The following is a 17,193-nucleotide window of genomic DNA, read 5'->3' as shown; positions in this document are numbered from 1 at the left end:
ATTTTTGTTTCAATAGTACCGCATTAGGCATAGAATGAAACTAAACTGCAGAATTTAATTTATAACATCCCTATATTTCTTCGTCGAACAGCGTCCATTTTTTTTAAAGGATAATGTTTATAATTCGCCCTTCTTCATACATGTACCTCATGAAGAATATCAAAATAACCAAATTTAAACTACATTTAACAAATTCCATCGTTGAGAAGGAATTCATTATTTGTTTTATCAAAAACTTACAAATGTAATCTTGTTTCCATGGTTTTGTTTTATTTATACATTTAATACGTAACTGATGTGCAGTTCATTGTGCCGTTAATGCAGTCTTTGATAAACATTATTGTGTGTTAGTTTCCAATTTAGGAAATATTAATAGGAAAGCAATCCATTCTTATATAATGTTGACAGAAATTGTGACTGTTCTTTTGTTGATAAGTAAGTAATTGGTTATTTTTAACTATGTATATGTCGTGTACAAGTTGCGATTTTGTACAGGTTATAACATGTACAAAAATATTGTACATGTTATAACTTGTATAATGCAAAAATACAAGTTATAACATGTACAAAAGTACCTCATACATGTTATAACCTGTACAAAATATTGCTTAAAAATGGTTTTAACTTGTACAAAATCGAAAAATAAGGATATTTTTCTATTATCGCAACAGATGATATTGACCTCAATAACATTTTCATAACTTTTGCTTCATGTTAGTGTTTTTTTTCTTTTTTTGATACAGTTAATGTCCAGGGGTCGGTATTACGAAGCATTCCTAAGACCTGTCATAAGATATATCTTAGGACATATCTTTATTTGATGAATTATAATTGTGAGTGTCCACTTTGAAGGCAATAGTAAAATACTTTCTTTCTAGTTGACACTAATGAAGCGTGGTCCAATGAAAACTATTTCAGCTCTCTCTTGCTTTTACTGAGTGAGCATATAAGACATTGTTTTAGTCTTTGCATGCTATAAAAACGAGAGGGAGGAGTATTTCCCAAAATTATTAGGATTCGTTCTTAAAATTTTTGGAGCCATGGTGTAGTGGTTAGTGCATAGGACTACTAACATAAAGGTTCCTGGTTCGATTCCCGTCTGGGATGAAAATTTCAGGAACTGAATTTTCGGCTCTCCCTTGACACCATTTGTGAGTATATCTCGAGGAAATGATGATAGTCCGTGGGAAGGGGACGTTAAATGGCTGACCCGTGTTAAGAGAGAGCCATATCTCTTGCACGTTAAAGACACCCTTGTAGATTTCGAAAAAGAGCAGGCTAATGCCGCTACAAGGCAGCAATCGCACCCGCAAAGTGGAAAGGGGTTAATATAAGTTGCAAAACTTGTTTCCCAATCCACTATAAATAAATATGTTTAAACTTAATTATTTGGAAGAATTTAGTTACTAGTATCTAATGTAATTGTCATTGAGGAATGCAAGCTTTTAGTAAATAGTTTCACACTTATTTAAGCCATGATGGACTGCATAAAACATACAATTACATGAAAACACATTTTGCCAACATAAGTCATGAAACATATATTTCTGAAACTTTGTGATCATTGTCCTCTACAGAAAAGACACGTTCTGGCCTACAAATGTATTTATTGTTGTTCTTTATGCATTGGTGAATTTAAATGTAATTTTTACTTCATGAATATTTATTTTAAATTTTGTACAAGTTAAAACCATTTTTAAGCAATATTTTGTACAGGTTACAAGTGTGGACACAGATGAGTGTGGATAGTATGTTTGAATGTTTGACAGTGTTTTATGATAAATGCAGTTCTATGATTTTCCTATATGTGTTATTAACTGTGTTGCACGATGACAACCAACCGGAGCATTAGGAGTATTGTTTATTTTATATGTAGTTTAGTTTTTATGTTCAAGACAGGCATGGAAGAGACACTAATTGCATTAGTTACCAAATGATTATGATAGAATATGTTCCACATCTTTGATTTTGGATACATTTTATAGCTAGGAGAGCAACACATAATAGGTTCAATTTTTCGTGATTTTTTTAAATTGGGAGATGATATCTGAGAACATGATATAAGGAGCCTGTAATTCAGTGGTTGTCGTTTGTTTATGCGTTACATATTCGTTTTTTCTTTATTTTTTGTACATAAATACGCGTTATTTTTCTCCTTTGAATTGTTTCACATTGTCATTTTGAGACCTTTTATAGCCGACTATGCTGCATTAGCTTTGCTCATTGTTGAAGGGTGTGTGGCGACCTGTAATTGTTAATTTCTATGTCATTTTGGTCTGTTGTGGAGAATTGTCTCATTGGCAATCATATCACATCTTTTTTTATATGTATTTGCTAACTATTTGTATGGTTCTATTTATATATACTGAGTGCCAATGAAAACGCAACACTTGGTTTTTCAAAAATAAAATTTATATTAGAAATCATGATCTTTCAAAATGAATTGTTCTTGAAAATTAACAATTCTAACAATAGATCGATATCAAACAAAAATGTTTCATTGTCATCTTTCGGGCACAATAGATAAACGAAACATCCAATGTTGAATCATCAAATCACAGTCCTAACAAAAAATGTTACAACCCTGTTGTGCAGCGCAATCTCGACAGCGCCGCGGAATTGATCATCCCGGACGTTTAATGTGATCTCGAGGAATGTTATTCCACTTGTCCCGCAAAGCAAACTCAAGCTGACTTTTTGATATTGGTGGTGGTTTTCATCGTCTAAACCATGTCAAATCTGATGCAAAATTTGCTCAATCGGACCTAAATCTGGCGAAACGCATGACTTTTGGCCAAGGCGGGTGCCAAACGTCTATGTAACCACCACTGACGATTTTTGGTACATAATGAATGATTTTTGGTCTACAGAATTCGATGTTTACGCCAGACGGCCATTAAGTTGTCGGCTGTGGTGTTCTTTAACTGTTGAATTTTTGCGCAAATGGTGCTTTACTGAAATTGCTTCAGAGGATCTACCTTGACTACCATTGAACTCTCGTGACCTTTGGACATCCATCAGAGTCGATATCTGATATGTTAAAGACCAAATGTATCGGTTTTGCTGAGCGTTTCTTGCTTTTTGAACCCCGGGATGTGGCTTATCATTAACTGATCCATTTTTGTTGAATTTGTGGATGATTTGGGTTATTGTAGAGGCTACAGTCTTCTCGAAATTGTATGCTGTGAAAGGCTTCATTGGATCATGCCGGAAACTGCATGTCGCTGGTTGTCAGAAAGTCCTGGCATTTACTCAGATGTTTATTGCAGTTTCCTTACAATAAGGGCGGGAAAATTCATGACATTAGCCAAGCTTTAAATGACAAAATCGTGAAAATGGTGCGTATATTGAAAAGCGATGAACTCGGTTTATGTCCGTTCAAAATAACCCTTACTTCGCATTTGTTCCAAAAATCACCCAACCGTAAAGTTGTCGACATTTGTCTTTAAAGTCATTTTCAACCAACTTTACAAAGTTCTAATATAAAATAAATATAAATTATCAGACTTTTTTTGAAAAACAAAAGTGTTGCGTTTTCATTGGCACTCAGTATATCTTTGTGGTGGCTTGTCAGTATCATTAGTAAAACACTTTAAAATGTTGAATTGATCCTCAGATTAGAAGAAATTTATTGGATTTTAGTAATGACAATGCCTAACATGATGCTTGGGCCCGATGAGCTAGAAAGTAAGCTTCTGTGCTGTTTTCTATCAATTCTTTGATAATATCTCCTTCAAAGCTGGTGAAAGCAAAACAAATTTGGTCAATGGACAAATAATGTTTGGTTTCAACAAAAAATAAAATGCTTTTATCTCCCTGTTACTTACATTGTACATAGAAATGATAATACATGGAGACATCCTTGTACATGAGAGTTGTCTGTAAAATCTTTACTTCACAAAGAATGAATTGCATAACAATGAACCGAGCTTAAAGCAAAGCACTTTAATAATACACTTAGACAGAGAGCTCAATCCAGTGATATACTTTGTACTACAGGTCCTTCGTGAACATCCATCAACCAGAACCATATCTCAATAACATGCCATTCTACATGGTTGGATCAGAAGTCCTGAAAAAGACATGATTTTTTTTTTATCGTATTTAAAGTATATATGCATAGGTTAAAACTTTCACAAATTTGGGGTATAATCATTCAGTGTCTGGCAACTATCAATCGCTTCATGCACAAACTGATATAGGTTGAGCATGAGTGCCCTCTGTTGGAAATAAAAACATACCTCCACCTAATTTTAGTAAACTGATGAAGAAACATTCAAAACTATAAAATGTTATCCAAGACTTGTCAGTGTCTATATATAGCTATTCACCATCGCCACTGAATCAGTGATATATGTACACATAAATACATGCAAGACTAAAATTAAAGTACACATATAGGCAACCATACAGCCTTAATAAGTGAGAAAAAAACAGTCTAGACATGTTAAGTAAGCAACAATTAATGTAATGGCCTGATTTGCAACTTATAAACAACAGGTTTGGAACCCTCCCCCCAAAAAAATCAAAGAGCAGATTGCTCTGACGGATACGATTGCCGTTGTTTCGTTGACACATGTACATGTATACATGTAGCTGGATAATATTATTTTCAAAACTAATTCAACTGCACATGTTAAATAGTTACAAAATAGCCAATCCCGAATAAAAGTGTATGAACAATGCGATTAGGCCTATTGTGTTTTATTTTTGTACTATCAATTCCAAGTTTACTTTCCACAGCAGTCACTGAGACTCAGAGTGAGAGAAGTTATTTCACTTCGTATCTTATCACCTATTTTCCTACGTTAATTCTAGGAGGAACCCCATTCCTAACTCTTTAAATATTTAATTTCCTTTCGGTCAGTGATCATGACTCCTTTCCGTACACATTTATCGGTTTAAATTTCGATCATTTTTAATATAATACACTTTATTGACAGAACGAGCAAAATTAATACTCGACGTATTGTTTTAATTCAGAATTCACGGAAGTTACTTCCAGAAGGGAGACAATTGGAAACAATAATATGGAAGACTCCATTTTGCCTGAAGGGGTGTTCTACGATGTGGACTATATTTATTTTCATTTAAATGATGCATATGATTTAAAATTATGCAACAATAACAACCTTCAATAGCAGACATACATACATGTAGAAAAGATCCAATGAGTTTAAAATTAATTAATTGAGTGGGGAATCCAGAGCAACCATTCAATCGAAAACCCCTCAAAGTCAAGAAAACTATACGCATGCGCATAATTTCCAAAAAAAACCTGGAGCAAGAACGTATATTAAATGTTTATTAAACGACCTAGATAGTTCTTTATTTCTTTATGGAAGTACAATCTCAAATATCAGTTTCATAAAGGTAAAATATAAGAAAAACTCCACTTCAGTTCTTATATGACAGAAATAGATTTATCGGAATTCAGAGAACTCTCGCATTTTATCAAACTGGGAATTCCCTCTAACGTGTTTCTAAATTTAGAAAAACACTAAATATAAATACTGCGTAATTCTGATTTTCCGTGTTGTTAAAAACACGCATATAAGTCAAGGGAATTATCAAACATGAAGATTATGAAAAGAACATTATGGGAAAGTTGTTAAAGTTCAATCCCTTTGTTTGTTTTTACCTTTAAAGCAAGACAATCATAAGAATCTGAGATGTTCCTTAATGTTTAGAATAAAACGATTGACGTGAGGGCAATGCTCTGAGCCACCAGTATAAGTCTACAGATTGCTTGAAAGCAATCGTATCCCAAAAATTGTTCCAATGAAGATAAAGGCAAGCCTGGAGGGGATTCATTACATTTGGAACAACTTTTCTGAAGGATGGATACGTATAAAAATTAAAATATGTAATAAGATTGCCAATAAGACAACTACCCACAAATGTTCAAATGACAAAGCAATTATAGGCAACCATACAGCCTTCAAAAATGAGGGAAACTGTCCCAACATGAAAAGTATACATTAATACAATTGAGAAGAGAAATGGCCTGATTCACAATTCCACTAATAAACAGGTCGGGAACATCTTCCCTTCAAATAAACCAGATGCTCCACAGGGCGCAGCTTGATACTACAGCAGAGGCCGAACCCTGAACAGTTGGGGCAAGTATGGACACAACATTAAAGCCTGATACAGCTCTGAATTTGGATTGTGATCAAATAGTCAAAACAGAATAGGTTTCTGACACAGAATGAATGTAGTCTAAGAACTTAAAACATTTAATATTAAATTGGACTTTTACCTATTGTGGTCCTTTATCCAAAAATCTTAATACATGGTTTGAGGCACTTGTCGCAGAAAAAAATCCTATAGACTTAGGGGTCGACCATTTGATATTCTGGGGGAGGGGCAGGTGGATTTGTTTTTGATCGGTTATTTATTTTTGTAATCTATGAGGACAAATTATTCATTTTCTGCACTAGTGAAGCAAGATTTTTCATTAAAGCAAGGGACTGATTATTCATTTTCACAACTGTTTTTATGATATTCGAAAAACATACAATTTTCAAATGATTTTTTTATTATAAACAACATATTTGTGTTTCCTTTAAATTTTTATTTTGATATTTTTTTTTTGCATACTGAATGCTATAAATTTTTATTTTGACATTTTTTTTTGCATGCCGAATGCTATAAATTTTTATTTTGACATTTTTTTTGCATGCTGAATATTAATCTTAAATTTATATAAATGAAAAGTAAGCTTCCATAAATAAAATTCAACAATGTTTCTTAAAATTGGTAAAAGCGGTATAGTCATACCCCAACATGTTGACCATAGATAGACAAACAATTCACTTGCATTCGATTCGCATTTGAACTATGTGTTTGTTAATGTAAACCGTTTCAAATGTGAATTAAACTAATTCAAATTAGTTAATGTCAATCCAATTCAAATTAGGTGTGAACTCAGTATGATTGTCAGGTAGTTTCAAACTGAAAGATACTTTTAAGGGAAGGGAAAGAAACGGATAAAACCATGTGTGTTACAAACACTGTTTATTCAAGTCAGAATCCTGGATCTCAATAGTATTTTCATAATGTCAAATAAAAACATGAATATGATAGTTACATACAATGCTACATGTATTTAATACGTATTAAATAACATTTATTTTAGTGATTGGTAATTCGGAAAAATCTGAAATTCAGGCGTAAATTGAGACAAACAATATCACTGAATGCAGTTTCTAGTCAAGTGACCAGCAAACATGGAAATTTACCTTTTGAATGAAAGGAGAACTCTTACATTGAAAATGAATGATGTAAATCTAGATTCTAATAATAGCCGAAGGGAGCTCACATTCACAACAGTTAAAGCATTGCTGAATTAGTGAACAAAGCATTTTTCTCATTAACTTGAAAATCCACCTATTTTTATAATAGAAAAAACCCGAATTTTAAGACATAAATTATAAAATTCCTGATAAAAAGCGGTGCTGAGCATGCATGTAATATGCTTGAAACATATTCAAGAGGGGGAGGACAGGTGTAAGGGAGAAAGGGGGTAGGAGAAAGGAGAAAGGGGGTGGGAGAAAGGAGAAAGTAGGTAGGAGAAAGGAGAGGAAGGCTGGGAGAAAGGAGAAAAAATAAAATATCTCTACTTTTAAAAAAATTTCTAATATTTCAAGAAAAAATATCTCAAAAGGAGATGTTTTATTCTAATGGGAGAAAGGAGAACGGGGGTAGTAGAAAGGAGAAGAGGGTGGGAGAAGGGAGAAGGGTACCCCCCTGTCATCCCCCTCATTCAAAGAATAAAGTTTTATAACTTCCTAATGTCATTTCCAAAATTTATCAAAACCTAAATCTTACTGTGGATTCCTATATTTTTCGTGGATGTCAATTCTCCTGGATTGTTGAAAACTTGCATATTCATCGATATTTTATTTTGTGGTTTTAACAATCCAGACAGACAAATAGCAATAAGGTGTTTAGGAAAACATGACCTAAAACCTCCTTCATATAAGACAAAAATACATGGGAACTCATACTGAATGGTCAAATGTGTTCAATATGAAAATTGCAGTTAAGATGGTAAAATCACAAATCAGCCTTTTCTGTAAATGGACTATGACTTTTGAGCAAATTTAAAAGTAGTCCGAGATTACTCTGACGTCCAACGGCTGTTTTGCCAGACAAGCTGGGGCCGTGGGACGTCAGAGCTCGTCCCATATCAAAAAGTGGATATTTGCCCACCCAAAATAGATGCGCTGCTTCGCCGCTTCTGATGCCGACTGACGGCCATGGAGTTATATAAATCGGGCACCAATCTGTTCATTTTTCATTTATCTCTTCATTTATGTAAGTTTCACCTACCTGCCAACCTTTATTTTTCCATATTTTAACAGTTTTCACAGTGACCCATCGATTTCGGCATTTTGCCGTTGGACGTCAGAGTAATCTCGAACTAATTTAAAGGGAAATGACAGGGAAGGGGCCAAATATTGTTCAAGACATGTATGAGGTACTTTTGTACATGTTATAACTTGTATTTTTGCATTATGCAAGTTATAACATGTACAATATTTTTGTACATGTTATAACCTGTATAAAATCGCAACTTGTACACGACATATATAAACCATGTTTGTTAAATCATAGAATTAGAATCAACCTGTCAGTCCTTCTGAGCAAATTTCAAAATAACAAATCAAACGAAATTCTAAAACATCTGCATGCTAAAAACGACGTTTTGTTTATTTGAAATAGTCTTTTTTTTTAATCAATAGAAAAATGTGTGTTCTGCTCTGGTAATATGTCAAAATAATTAATAACAAAAGAATTAAAAAATGGTTCTTTATGGTATTCAGATTGATTTTTGTCTCTCACCTAAAACGACTAATTAGGATTAGATATTTGGTTTTTGAAGTCATGTAAAAAAAAATAGATTCAAATCTTAACAGATATTCTTATAAAGATTAAGGCCAAATTTGGTTTAATATTGGCACCGTAATTTATTCAAAAACAGAAGACTTTTGTGAAGTTTACAAATGTGAATGTGACCTATCGAATAAGACTATTTATCGGATTTGTTATCACATATTAGCAACACGACGGGTGCCACATGTGGAGCAGGATCTGCTTACCCTTCCGGAGCACCTGAGATCACCCCTAGTTTTTGTTTGGGTTCATGTTGCTTATTCTTTATTGTTCTACATGTATGTTGTGTCATGTGTTCTATTGTTTGTCTGTTTGTCATCTTTCATTTTTAGCCAGGCGTTGTCAGTTTATTTTCGATTTATGAGTTTGACTGTCCCTTTGGTATCTTTCGTCCCTCTTTTACAGAAATTACCAATAAATTCATTAAAATTGTAGAAAATGACTGTATAAGGACAATGACAAATCAGCTTCAAAGTAATAACACTTTGTCAGCACCTCAAAAAAATAAATTCATACCATATTTGGTTTAAATCCATTAAGCGGTTTTGTAGAAGAAGACATTTGTATATATTTTCAATAGAGTCCTTTGTTAAACTAAGTCCCCCTTTGACAGCCATCTTTGTTGAAGGATTTGCTACAAAGCAACAACACTTAGCCAGCACCTCATTTGGGAGCATTCATGTCATGTTTGGCTTCATTTCATTCAGTGGTTCTTTCAAAGAAAACTTTTTTTAAGTATTCCCAATAGGGTCCTATGCTACAAAAAAGTCCCCCGCTGGTGGCCATATTGAAAGATTGATCGCCTACAAAGTTACAGTACTTGGTCAGCACCTCATAAGGAACATTCATGTCATGTTTTATTCCATTCTTTTTGGTGCTCCTCTAAAAGAAAACATTTGTATGTACTTCTCATGGTGTCCTATGCTAAACTAAGTCCCCTCTGGTGGCTATCTTTGTTGATGGATTTGCTTCAGAGTAACAACACTTGGTAAGCACCATTCATATCATGTTTGGTTTCAGTCCATTTAGAGGTTTTCTAGAAGAAGACATTTGTAAATATTTCTCGTAGAGTCCTTTGTTAAACTAAGTCTATTGTTGGCAGCCATCTTAGTTAATGAATTTGCTACAAAGCAATAACACTTGGTCATGACTTAATAAGAACATGTATGTCATGTTTGGTTTCATTCAATTCAGTGGTGATCCGATGGATACAGTTAGTTGTAGAGTTGTAAATGGTTCAGTGGTACTTATAATATAACTATTTCTGTGACTGCATCTTGCATTAGTTTGTATGATCCTTTACAATAGATTATTCAGCTGATCTGTAACAATTGCATCCTCATGACCTATGTACATGTATCATGCACTGTGTTACGACGCTAGATAAAAACGGACGAGGAATGGTAACACGCGGCCACCGAAAGCTTTATTGTGTATGCACATGTATATATATATATTTGCGAAAGCAAATTTACAGATCTAACATTGTTGGGTTGATGTTTAGACGAGTTGTATATATATATATATATATACAACTCGTCTAAACATCAACCCAACAACATTATATATATATATACAACTCGTCTAAACATCAACCCAACAATGTTAGATCTGTAAATTTGCTATATATATACAACTCGTCTAAACATCAACCCAACAATGTTAGATCTGTAAATTTGCTTTCGCAAATTTTTGGTTCTTCCCTCGCCGGGATTCGAACCCATGCTACTGTGATATCGTGACACCAAATCGCCTGCACTGCAGCCGTCCCGCTAGACCACACGACCACCTGGGCTCTCAAAAAAAGAGCTTTCGGTGGGCATGTGTTACCTTTCCACGTCAGTTTTAATCTAGCGGCGTACTACAGTACATGATATATAAGGCATGAAGATATATATATCACGATATCACAGTAGCATGGGTTCGAATCCCGGCGAGGGAAGAACCAAAAATTTGCGAAAGCAAATTTACAGATCTAACATTGTTGGGTTGATGTTTAGACGAGTTGTATATATATATATATATATATATATATATATATATATATATATATATATATATATATATATATATATATATATATATATATATCATTATCGCTATTTTGTGCATTTTTTCTTTGATTTTTTTTATTGTGATAATTTTGTATATCATGATACTCGCTTGAGATGGAAAATCATCGCTAGAAACTAAGGAGGCACGTGACGTTGCTAATGAAATTGACATGAAATTGACAACGTCGTCATAGGTAAAATAGGGATAAACAGATTATCATTGGACATCTCAACTCGATTGCTTTTCTCGCTTTCGCCGTACCGGCTCAAGCGAAAAAATCAATCTCGTTGAGATGATCAACGATAATCTTTAAATAAATAACAACTGAGATAGATATTTCAATATGTCAATGTCAATATGCGTTTTATTTTTTTTTATTTTTTCAGGCGAAACCCTGTGTGATTTTTGCTATAATAGCTATGATCTTTATAATAGCTATACCTACTGTGATGGATACTGTATAGGATCATATGGAAATGAGTACTGTACAATGTAAGTTTAACAGAAAGGTACTATATTTCTTGAACTCTCATTCCGACATTCCGCAACAAACCATTATACGGACCTTTTTCTTCACGCCTTCAGATATTGAGTTGATCTTTGCTATTTGAGTTAACCATGACGAGTTACAGATCAAGTTTACGCATTTAGTTTCCGGACAATAACTTTTGTTTTAGTGAATGGATCTCTATAAATTTTTAACAGAAGGTTCAATACCACTAAAGGAGGGTTGGGATTGATTTGGGGGGTTATGGTCCCTGTTATGAACGTTTAATTGTATTTTCATAGTTTTGTTTAGCCGAAAATATTGTTCCCGTCAAAATTGACAGTTTCCTATTTTGCGTTACGAAATACCGCCAACATGTGGCATTCGGAAAACATCAATTGTTTTTCAGTTATTGTTAATACATTTCATTAGTAACTGCATTTTACCTGATTTATATTCCTAATTCGGTGTAAAGTCGGGTGAAATTGTCCATTCCTTCAGTATAATTCTATGTTTACATTCTCGATAACTTTAATAAACACATTTTACCTTGACCAGCAACGGACTATATTAGTACACGCAAGGATAAGGCGTGCTAAGAACTATAAAAACCGGATTTTTCTTATAACGAAACGAATTTGAACTGATCTTGAAAGATTCCAAGAGGTAATAAGACATACACGAAAACACATTTAACCGTTTTAACATATTGTATTTCATTTACCTGTATTTATTATTATTGATAATAATAATCTCTGATACTTTAAAAAGTTGTCTAGTCATTATTTAATATCCAGAAACCGAAGATATTGTTTTTAAATTAAAGATTGGCAACAATCTTTACAGTCCCAATAGTTTAGGAATAAGGGGCCACAAAAGGGCCCAAATAAGCATTTTTCTTGGTTTTTGCAAACTAACTTTAGTATAAATAAATAGATGAATGACCACAGTAGGAAGGTTAGGATTGATTTTGGAGTTTTGGTCCAAACAGTTAAGGAATGAGGGGCCCTAAAAGGGTCCAAATAAGCATTGTTCTTGGTTTTCGCACAATAACTTTATTATAAGTGAATATAAATCTATTGCATTTAAACACAAGGTTTATGACCACAAAAGGAAAGTTGAGATTGATTTTGGGTGGTTTGGTCCCAACAGTTTAGGAATTAGGGGCCAAAAGGAGCCAAAATTAAACTTTGTTTGATTTCATCAAATATTATTTTGAATTATCGGGGTTCCTCGATATGCAAAATCTAACCGTGTATTAAGATTCTTGATACTTGGTCCCGTTTTCAAATGGGTCTACATTAAGGTCCAAAGGGTCCAAAATTAAATTTAGTTTGATTTTAACAAAAATTGAATTCATGGGGTTCTTTGATACAATGTATGCTGAATCTAACCATGTGTTTTGATTTTGGATATTGGACCATAATAGGTAAATGTCCAATTTAAAAGTTTTAAAGTTTAAGTTCTTAGACCACATTAATTCTGTGTCAGAAACCTATGTTGTGTCAACTATTTAATCACAATCCAAATTCAGAGCTGTATCAAGCTTGAATGTTGTGTCCATACTTGCCCCAACAGTTCAGGGTTCAACTTCAGCGGTCGTATAAAGCTGCGCCCTGCGGAGCACCTGGTTTTTTTAATGAAGAACAACAAGGATTTGTATAGTATGGATTGTAATACTTACATATCGGGTGTCAATTTGTTTAGGTGATGCAAATGTCCGCCATTAATCAAGGCACATTTAGCATTTTCCAGATGCATCACGGGTAATCACACAAAATCTCGCGCTGCATAAGACATTATACTACAGTCTATGCAAAAGTCCACGAGATTCCAATCCTTCTTACTATACAAATCCTTGAGAACAACAATAAAAGATCTGGTCCTTGCATTTTTCGTGTTTTTGAATATATTTTATAAAGAATTGGTGCACCTTATCCGGTTTTTTCATTAATGTAAGAATTGTGTTTTTTCTTTCATCAATGTAAGTATTTGCAGACACAGCCAGCTTCAGAAAGATCTCTAACTAATGTCTTATTTGTACGAATGGTTGGTTGGTTAACATTAATTTTGATGTTTACCCTACGGTGATTTGCTTCAAATTGAAAACAAACTAAAGCTTCTCGTATTCTTACTTTTAAAATTATTTGCACTCATTTTGTCGTCATGTTTTCATATTACATTTTTATTTTAAATACAAAGTTATTTTCTCCTTAAGTTCCGATGGTGCCATAGCAGGAGTTGTTATAGGATTACTTGTTGCTATCGGATTCTTCGTCCTCCTCGTGGTTCTGTGTATAAAAGGTTGTAATAGACAGACAACTGGTACAGTTATTGGACAAACAGGAGGAGCGCCATCTATTGCGGTTGTCAATTCATCACAAATGGCGTGTATGTATGAACTATACGCATTGGGTTTTTTTTTCTTTTACAACCCATTATATTTTTAATTCATTACTTCATTTCAAGGAAATCGCAATCATTTGTTTAAAGAGTAAAAGTGTAGTGATTTTTAAAAGTACAGTTACAATTTCTAAATTATTTTTTAAAGAGATTTTGTTCAACTATCTACACCTGTTATACTTTTTATGTGTTTTTTCAATTATCTTTATATCGCTTTTCTTTATATTAGTGGAAAGCATATTTTCGTACGAGCATGTTGCTTTATCGGATAAAATAGACTCATAATTTATAAAACGTAGTCATATAAAAATAAAATGAGGTATGATTGCCAATTAGAAAACTTAGGGAAAAAATGAAAAAGAAATTAAGTAACAACTATAGGTCACAGTACGACCTTCAGCAATGAGCAAAGCCAATATCGCATTGTCAGCTATAAAGGCCCTGATATGACCAATGTAAAACAAGCGGGCGCCCAACCCCCTTCTAACTTTGTGCAGTGGTATATATAACAGTGCAACATTAACACAGATTTTAAAAAGCATGTCCAAAAGGCTTAACTCATCAGATAGGTACAAATAAGAATACATATAACAAAAACACAGAGTAGACGTTGCAGGGTATTTATACATCCCCACAACGAAAATACATTAAGTACAGATCTGAGAGTGCTCGCAGTTACTGACAGCTAGTTCATAGCCATACTGTATTGTCCTAACCAATAATCAGCTGATATGGTTATTATTCATAAAACTCAGAGCAACCAACGATCATTCTGAATAGGGAATGACATGAGACCTCATTAACGCTCTAGTATTTAATTCTGAAACGTTAGTAATTGAACAATATAAATTACGGAAGTTTTTTTTCTGTTTAAAAATGCCAATGATACAACTATCCACCAGAATTAATTGATGCAGATTACAGAAATCATAGGTCACCATACATATCATTTTAATGCCTTATCTAAAACTTGAAAATTTGCTCAATGCTACAATGTACGTGTAGATTTGCAAGGTTTTTTTTACAAATGATATATTATATTTTGTATTGATCTTTTATATTGTATACTGTAACAGTTCACTTAACACTGAAATCCTTCTAAATCTCCATCAAACTTAAGATGTACATAAAATAATGGTGTATGTGATGATATAATATTAAATTTAACATAAATAAACTCATCATAGATACCAGGACTAAATTTAATATTTACGCCAGACGCGCGTTTCGTCTACAAAAGACTCATCAGTGACGCTCGAATAAAAAAAAGTTAAATAGGCCAAATAAAGTACGAAGTTGAAGAGCATTGAGAACCAAAATTCCTAAAAGTTTTGCCAAATACAGCTAAGATAATATATGCCTGAGGTAGAAATGCCTTAGTATTTCAAAAATTCAAAATGTTGTAAACAGTTAATTTATAAAATTAATCATATCAATGATAATTCATGTCAGTACAAAAGTGCTGACTACTGGGCTGGTGATACCCTCGGGGAAATAAATCTCCACCAACAGTGACATCGTTAAGCAGCTACCATGATGTTAATAGGTTATGTTTTACTGTATTTCAGCTTCTGGCATGCAAGCACAACCTTATGGATACGGTGCACCACAACAACCACCACCACAAAACGTAGGCTATACTCCGCCACACCAAGTGCCTGATTCCTACCCTCCAGTTTATCCACCAGCGTACAATCAACCAACATAGAAAAAACGATTTGTTCAACCATTTGTCTTTTTTTATAATAGTTCATGTAACATTAATCTTTTCATTTCTCATGTTGGAAATCCTATGTACTGTGCGCATTTTTAATGGTGTTTTTTTTTTTTTTTTATCAAATTTCCAACATCCTATGTATATAACGTTGTCAAAAATAGATGTCATAATTACTGATTTCGATATACAAGACACAATTTCATTGGTTCAATCGGAGACAAAACGCGTCTAAATTATAAATCAATTTTTAAAACAAAAAGTACTGTACATAACTTAAAACTTGTCTTTAGGGTTCATGTATAAGTGTCAAATCCGTTTACTTCAGGGAACGAACATTTGATAATATCGTTTAAGAAAACAAAACGAACAAGAACTAAATCTTGTTCGAATTTAACATCAACTTCTGTTCATCTGAAAATCTTAGATTTTATAATTCATTTTTGACATGACTGGAACTGCCTTAATTTCTCTAATTGTCAATGCTTTTTATGTAATTTTGGTTGTTTGTTTTCGTTTGGATGCCTTTCTCCTAATCATTATTGACTTACTGATCTTCTTACAATGAGCAATGAATAAATGAACGGGTTGTAAAATATGAAAAACATGAAAGAATTGTCTCATTTCATAATGATCATTTGCATTCGCTTTTCAAAATGTGTTTTGCTTATTATTTTGTATGTTGCCATTTATCGATTTTGACCAATAATTTAAATAGGATTTTCTTTGTTTCAAATATTTATAAATATAGAATTATGAATTAATGTTTCGTTATTAGCAGTCAGTTAGCTTAAAGTTCATCAAAATAAGCTTGGGGAAAACATCGGTAACATTTCTAGTGTTTTTCAATTGGAATTATATAATAAAAAAAAACACCCTAAAAACCCGTAAGTACCAACCACTATCAAGATGTCCCACAAGTTCACAACAGACAATTAAATTATACATGGTATGCTAGTTATGTAATACTTCAACTTATTTGTACCTTATTTCATTTAAATGCTGTTCAATGATTTATGTACAATGCAATCTTTTTATTAGTCTTTTATCAATGAATTCTCTTATGTAAATCATTCATAACAATTTTGTGATTTATTTGTTTAATGATATAAAGATTGAATATCATTCCTATGTTGCCCGTCATTTACTTAATATTTGACATGACAGATTTTAAAAGGTGTATTCCTTTTCTTGTATTTTTTACGTTCGTCAGCGAAAAGATAATCTCAATTAATCATACCACGAACTTGACGATTTTACCTTATCTGGTTTTCAGAAAATAAAATGTGACAACTTTCCGAAAACTGTATTGGAGTTGTATAGTTTTTCATTACTCTTTGAAATATTGTAGACCCAAAATGACTTAAAACTACTATGAAAAATGTAAGATTTCACTGGGTATACACAAATGAGATGTAAACCCAATGACAAAAATCGCTAAACAAATCTAGCGGACAACATACTAGTAGTCCTCATGATATTTAAGGCGTCAATACTTCGGGTTTTTTTTAATAAACGATCAATGATTTACCATCGTCACATCTTACTACAAATTGCTGATAATATGATACATGTATAACATAAAAGACAGTCTCAGTTGAGATTCCTTACTTAAAGCCCCAGTCCCACTAGA

General features: G+C 33.1%; 1 protein-coding gene across 1 annotated transcript; it reads left to right on the top strand.

The window, feature by feature from the left end:
• The first annotated feature begins 305 nt into the window (after positions 1–305).
• Positions 306–16,862, top strand: LOC139529987 (uncharacterized). The gene is made up of 4 exons (XM_071325993.1): positions 306–435; positions 11,343–11,448; positions 13,662–13,834; positions 15,415–16,862. Exons 1-4 carry the CDS (start codon positions 399–401, stop codon positions 15,552–15,554), a joined length of 456 nt encoding a protein of 151 aa, XP_071182094.1. The 5' UTR covers positions 306–398; the 3' UTR covers positions 15,555–16,862.
• Positions 16,863–17,193: the final 331 nt, after the last annotated feature.

The sequence above is a fragment of the Mytilus edulis genome, chromosome 7 (assembly GCF_963676685.1).
Source record: "Mytilus edulis chromosome 7, xbMytEdul2.2, whole genome shotgun sequence".
NCBI lineage: Eukaryota > Metazoa > Mollusca > Bivalvia > Mytilida > Mytilidae > Mytilus > Mytilus edulis.
This window is presented reverse-complemented; position numbering and strand designations above follow the sequence as displayed.

Coding starts and splice junctions, on each gene's coding strand:
- LOC139529987 (XM_071325993.1), top strand. CDS start 399: ATGTTGACAGAAATTGTGACTGTTCTTTTGTTGATAA. Junction 436..11,342: donor GACTGTTCTTTTGTTGATAA/GTAAGTAATTGG, acceptor TTATTTTTTCAG/GCGAAACCCTGTGTGATTTT. Junction 11,449..13,661: donor GGAAATGAGTACTGTACAAT/GTAAGTTTAACA, acceptor TTTCTCCTTAAG/TTCCGATGGTGCCATAGCAG.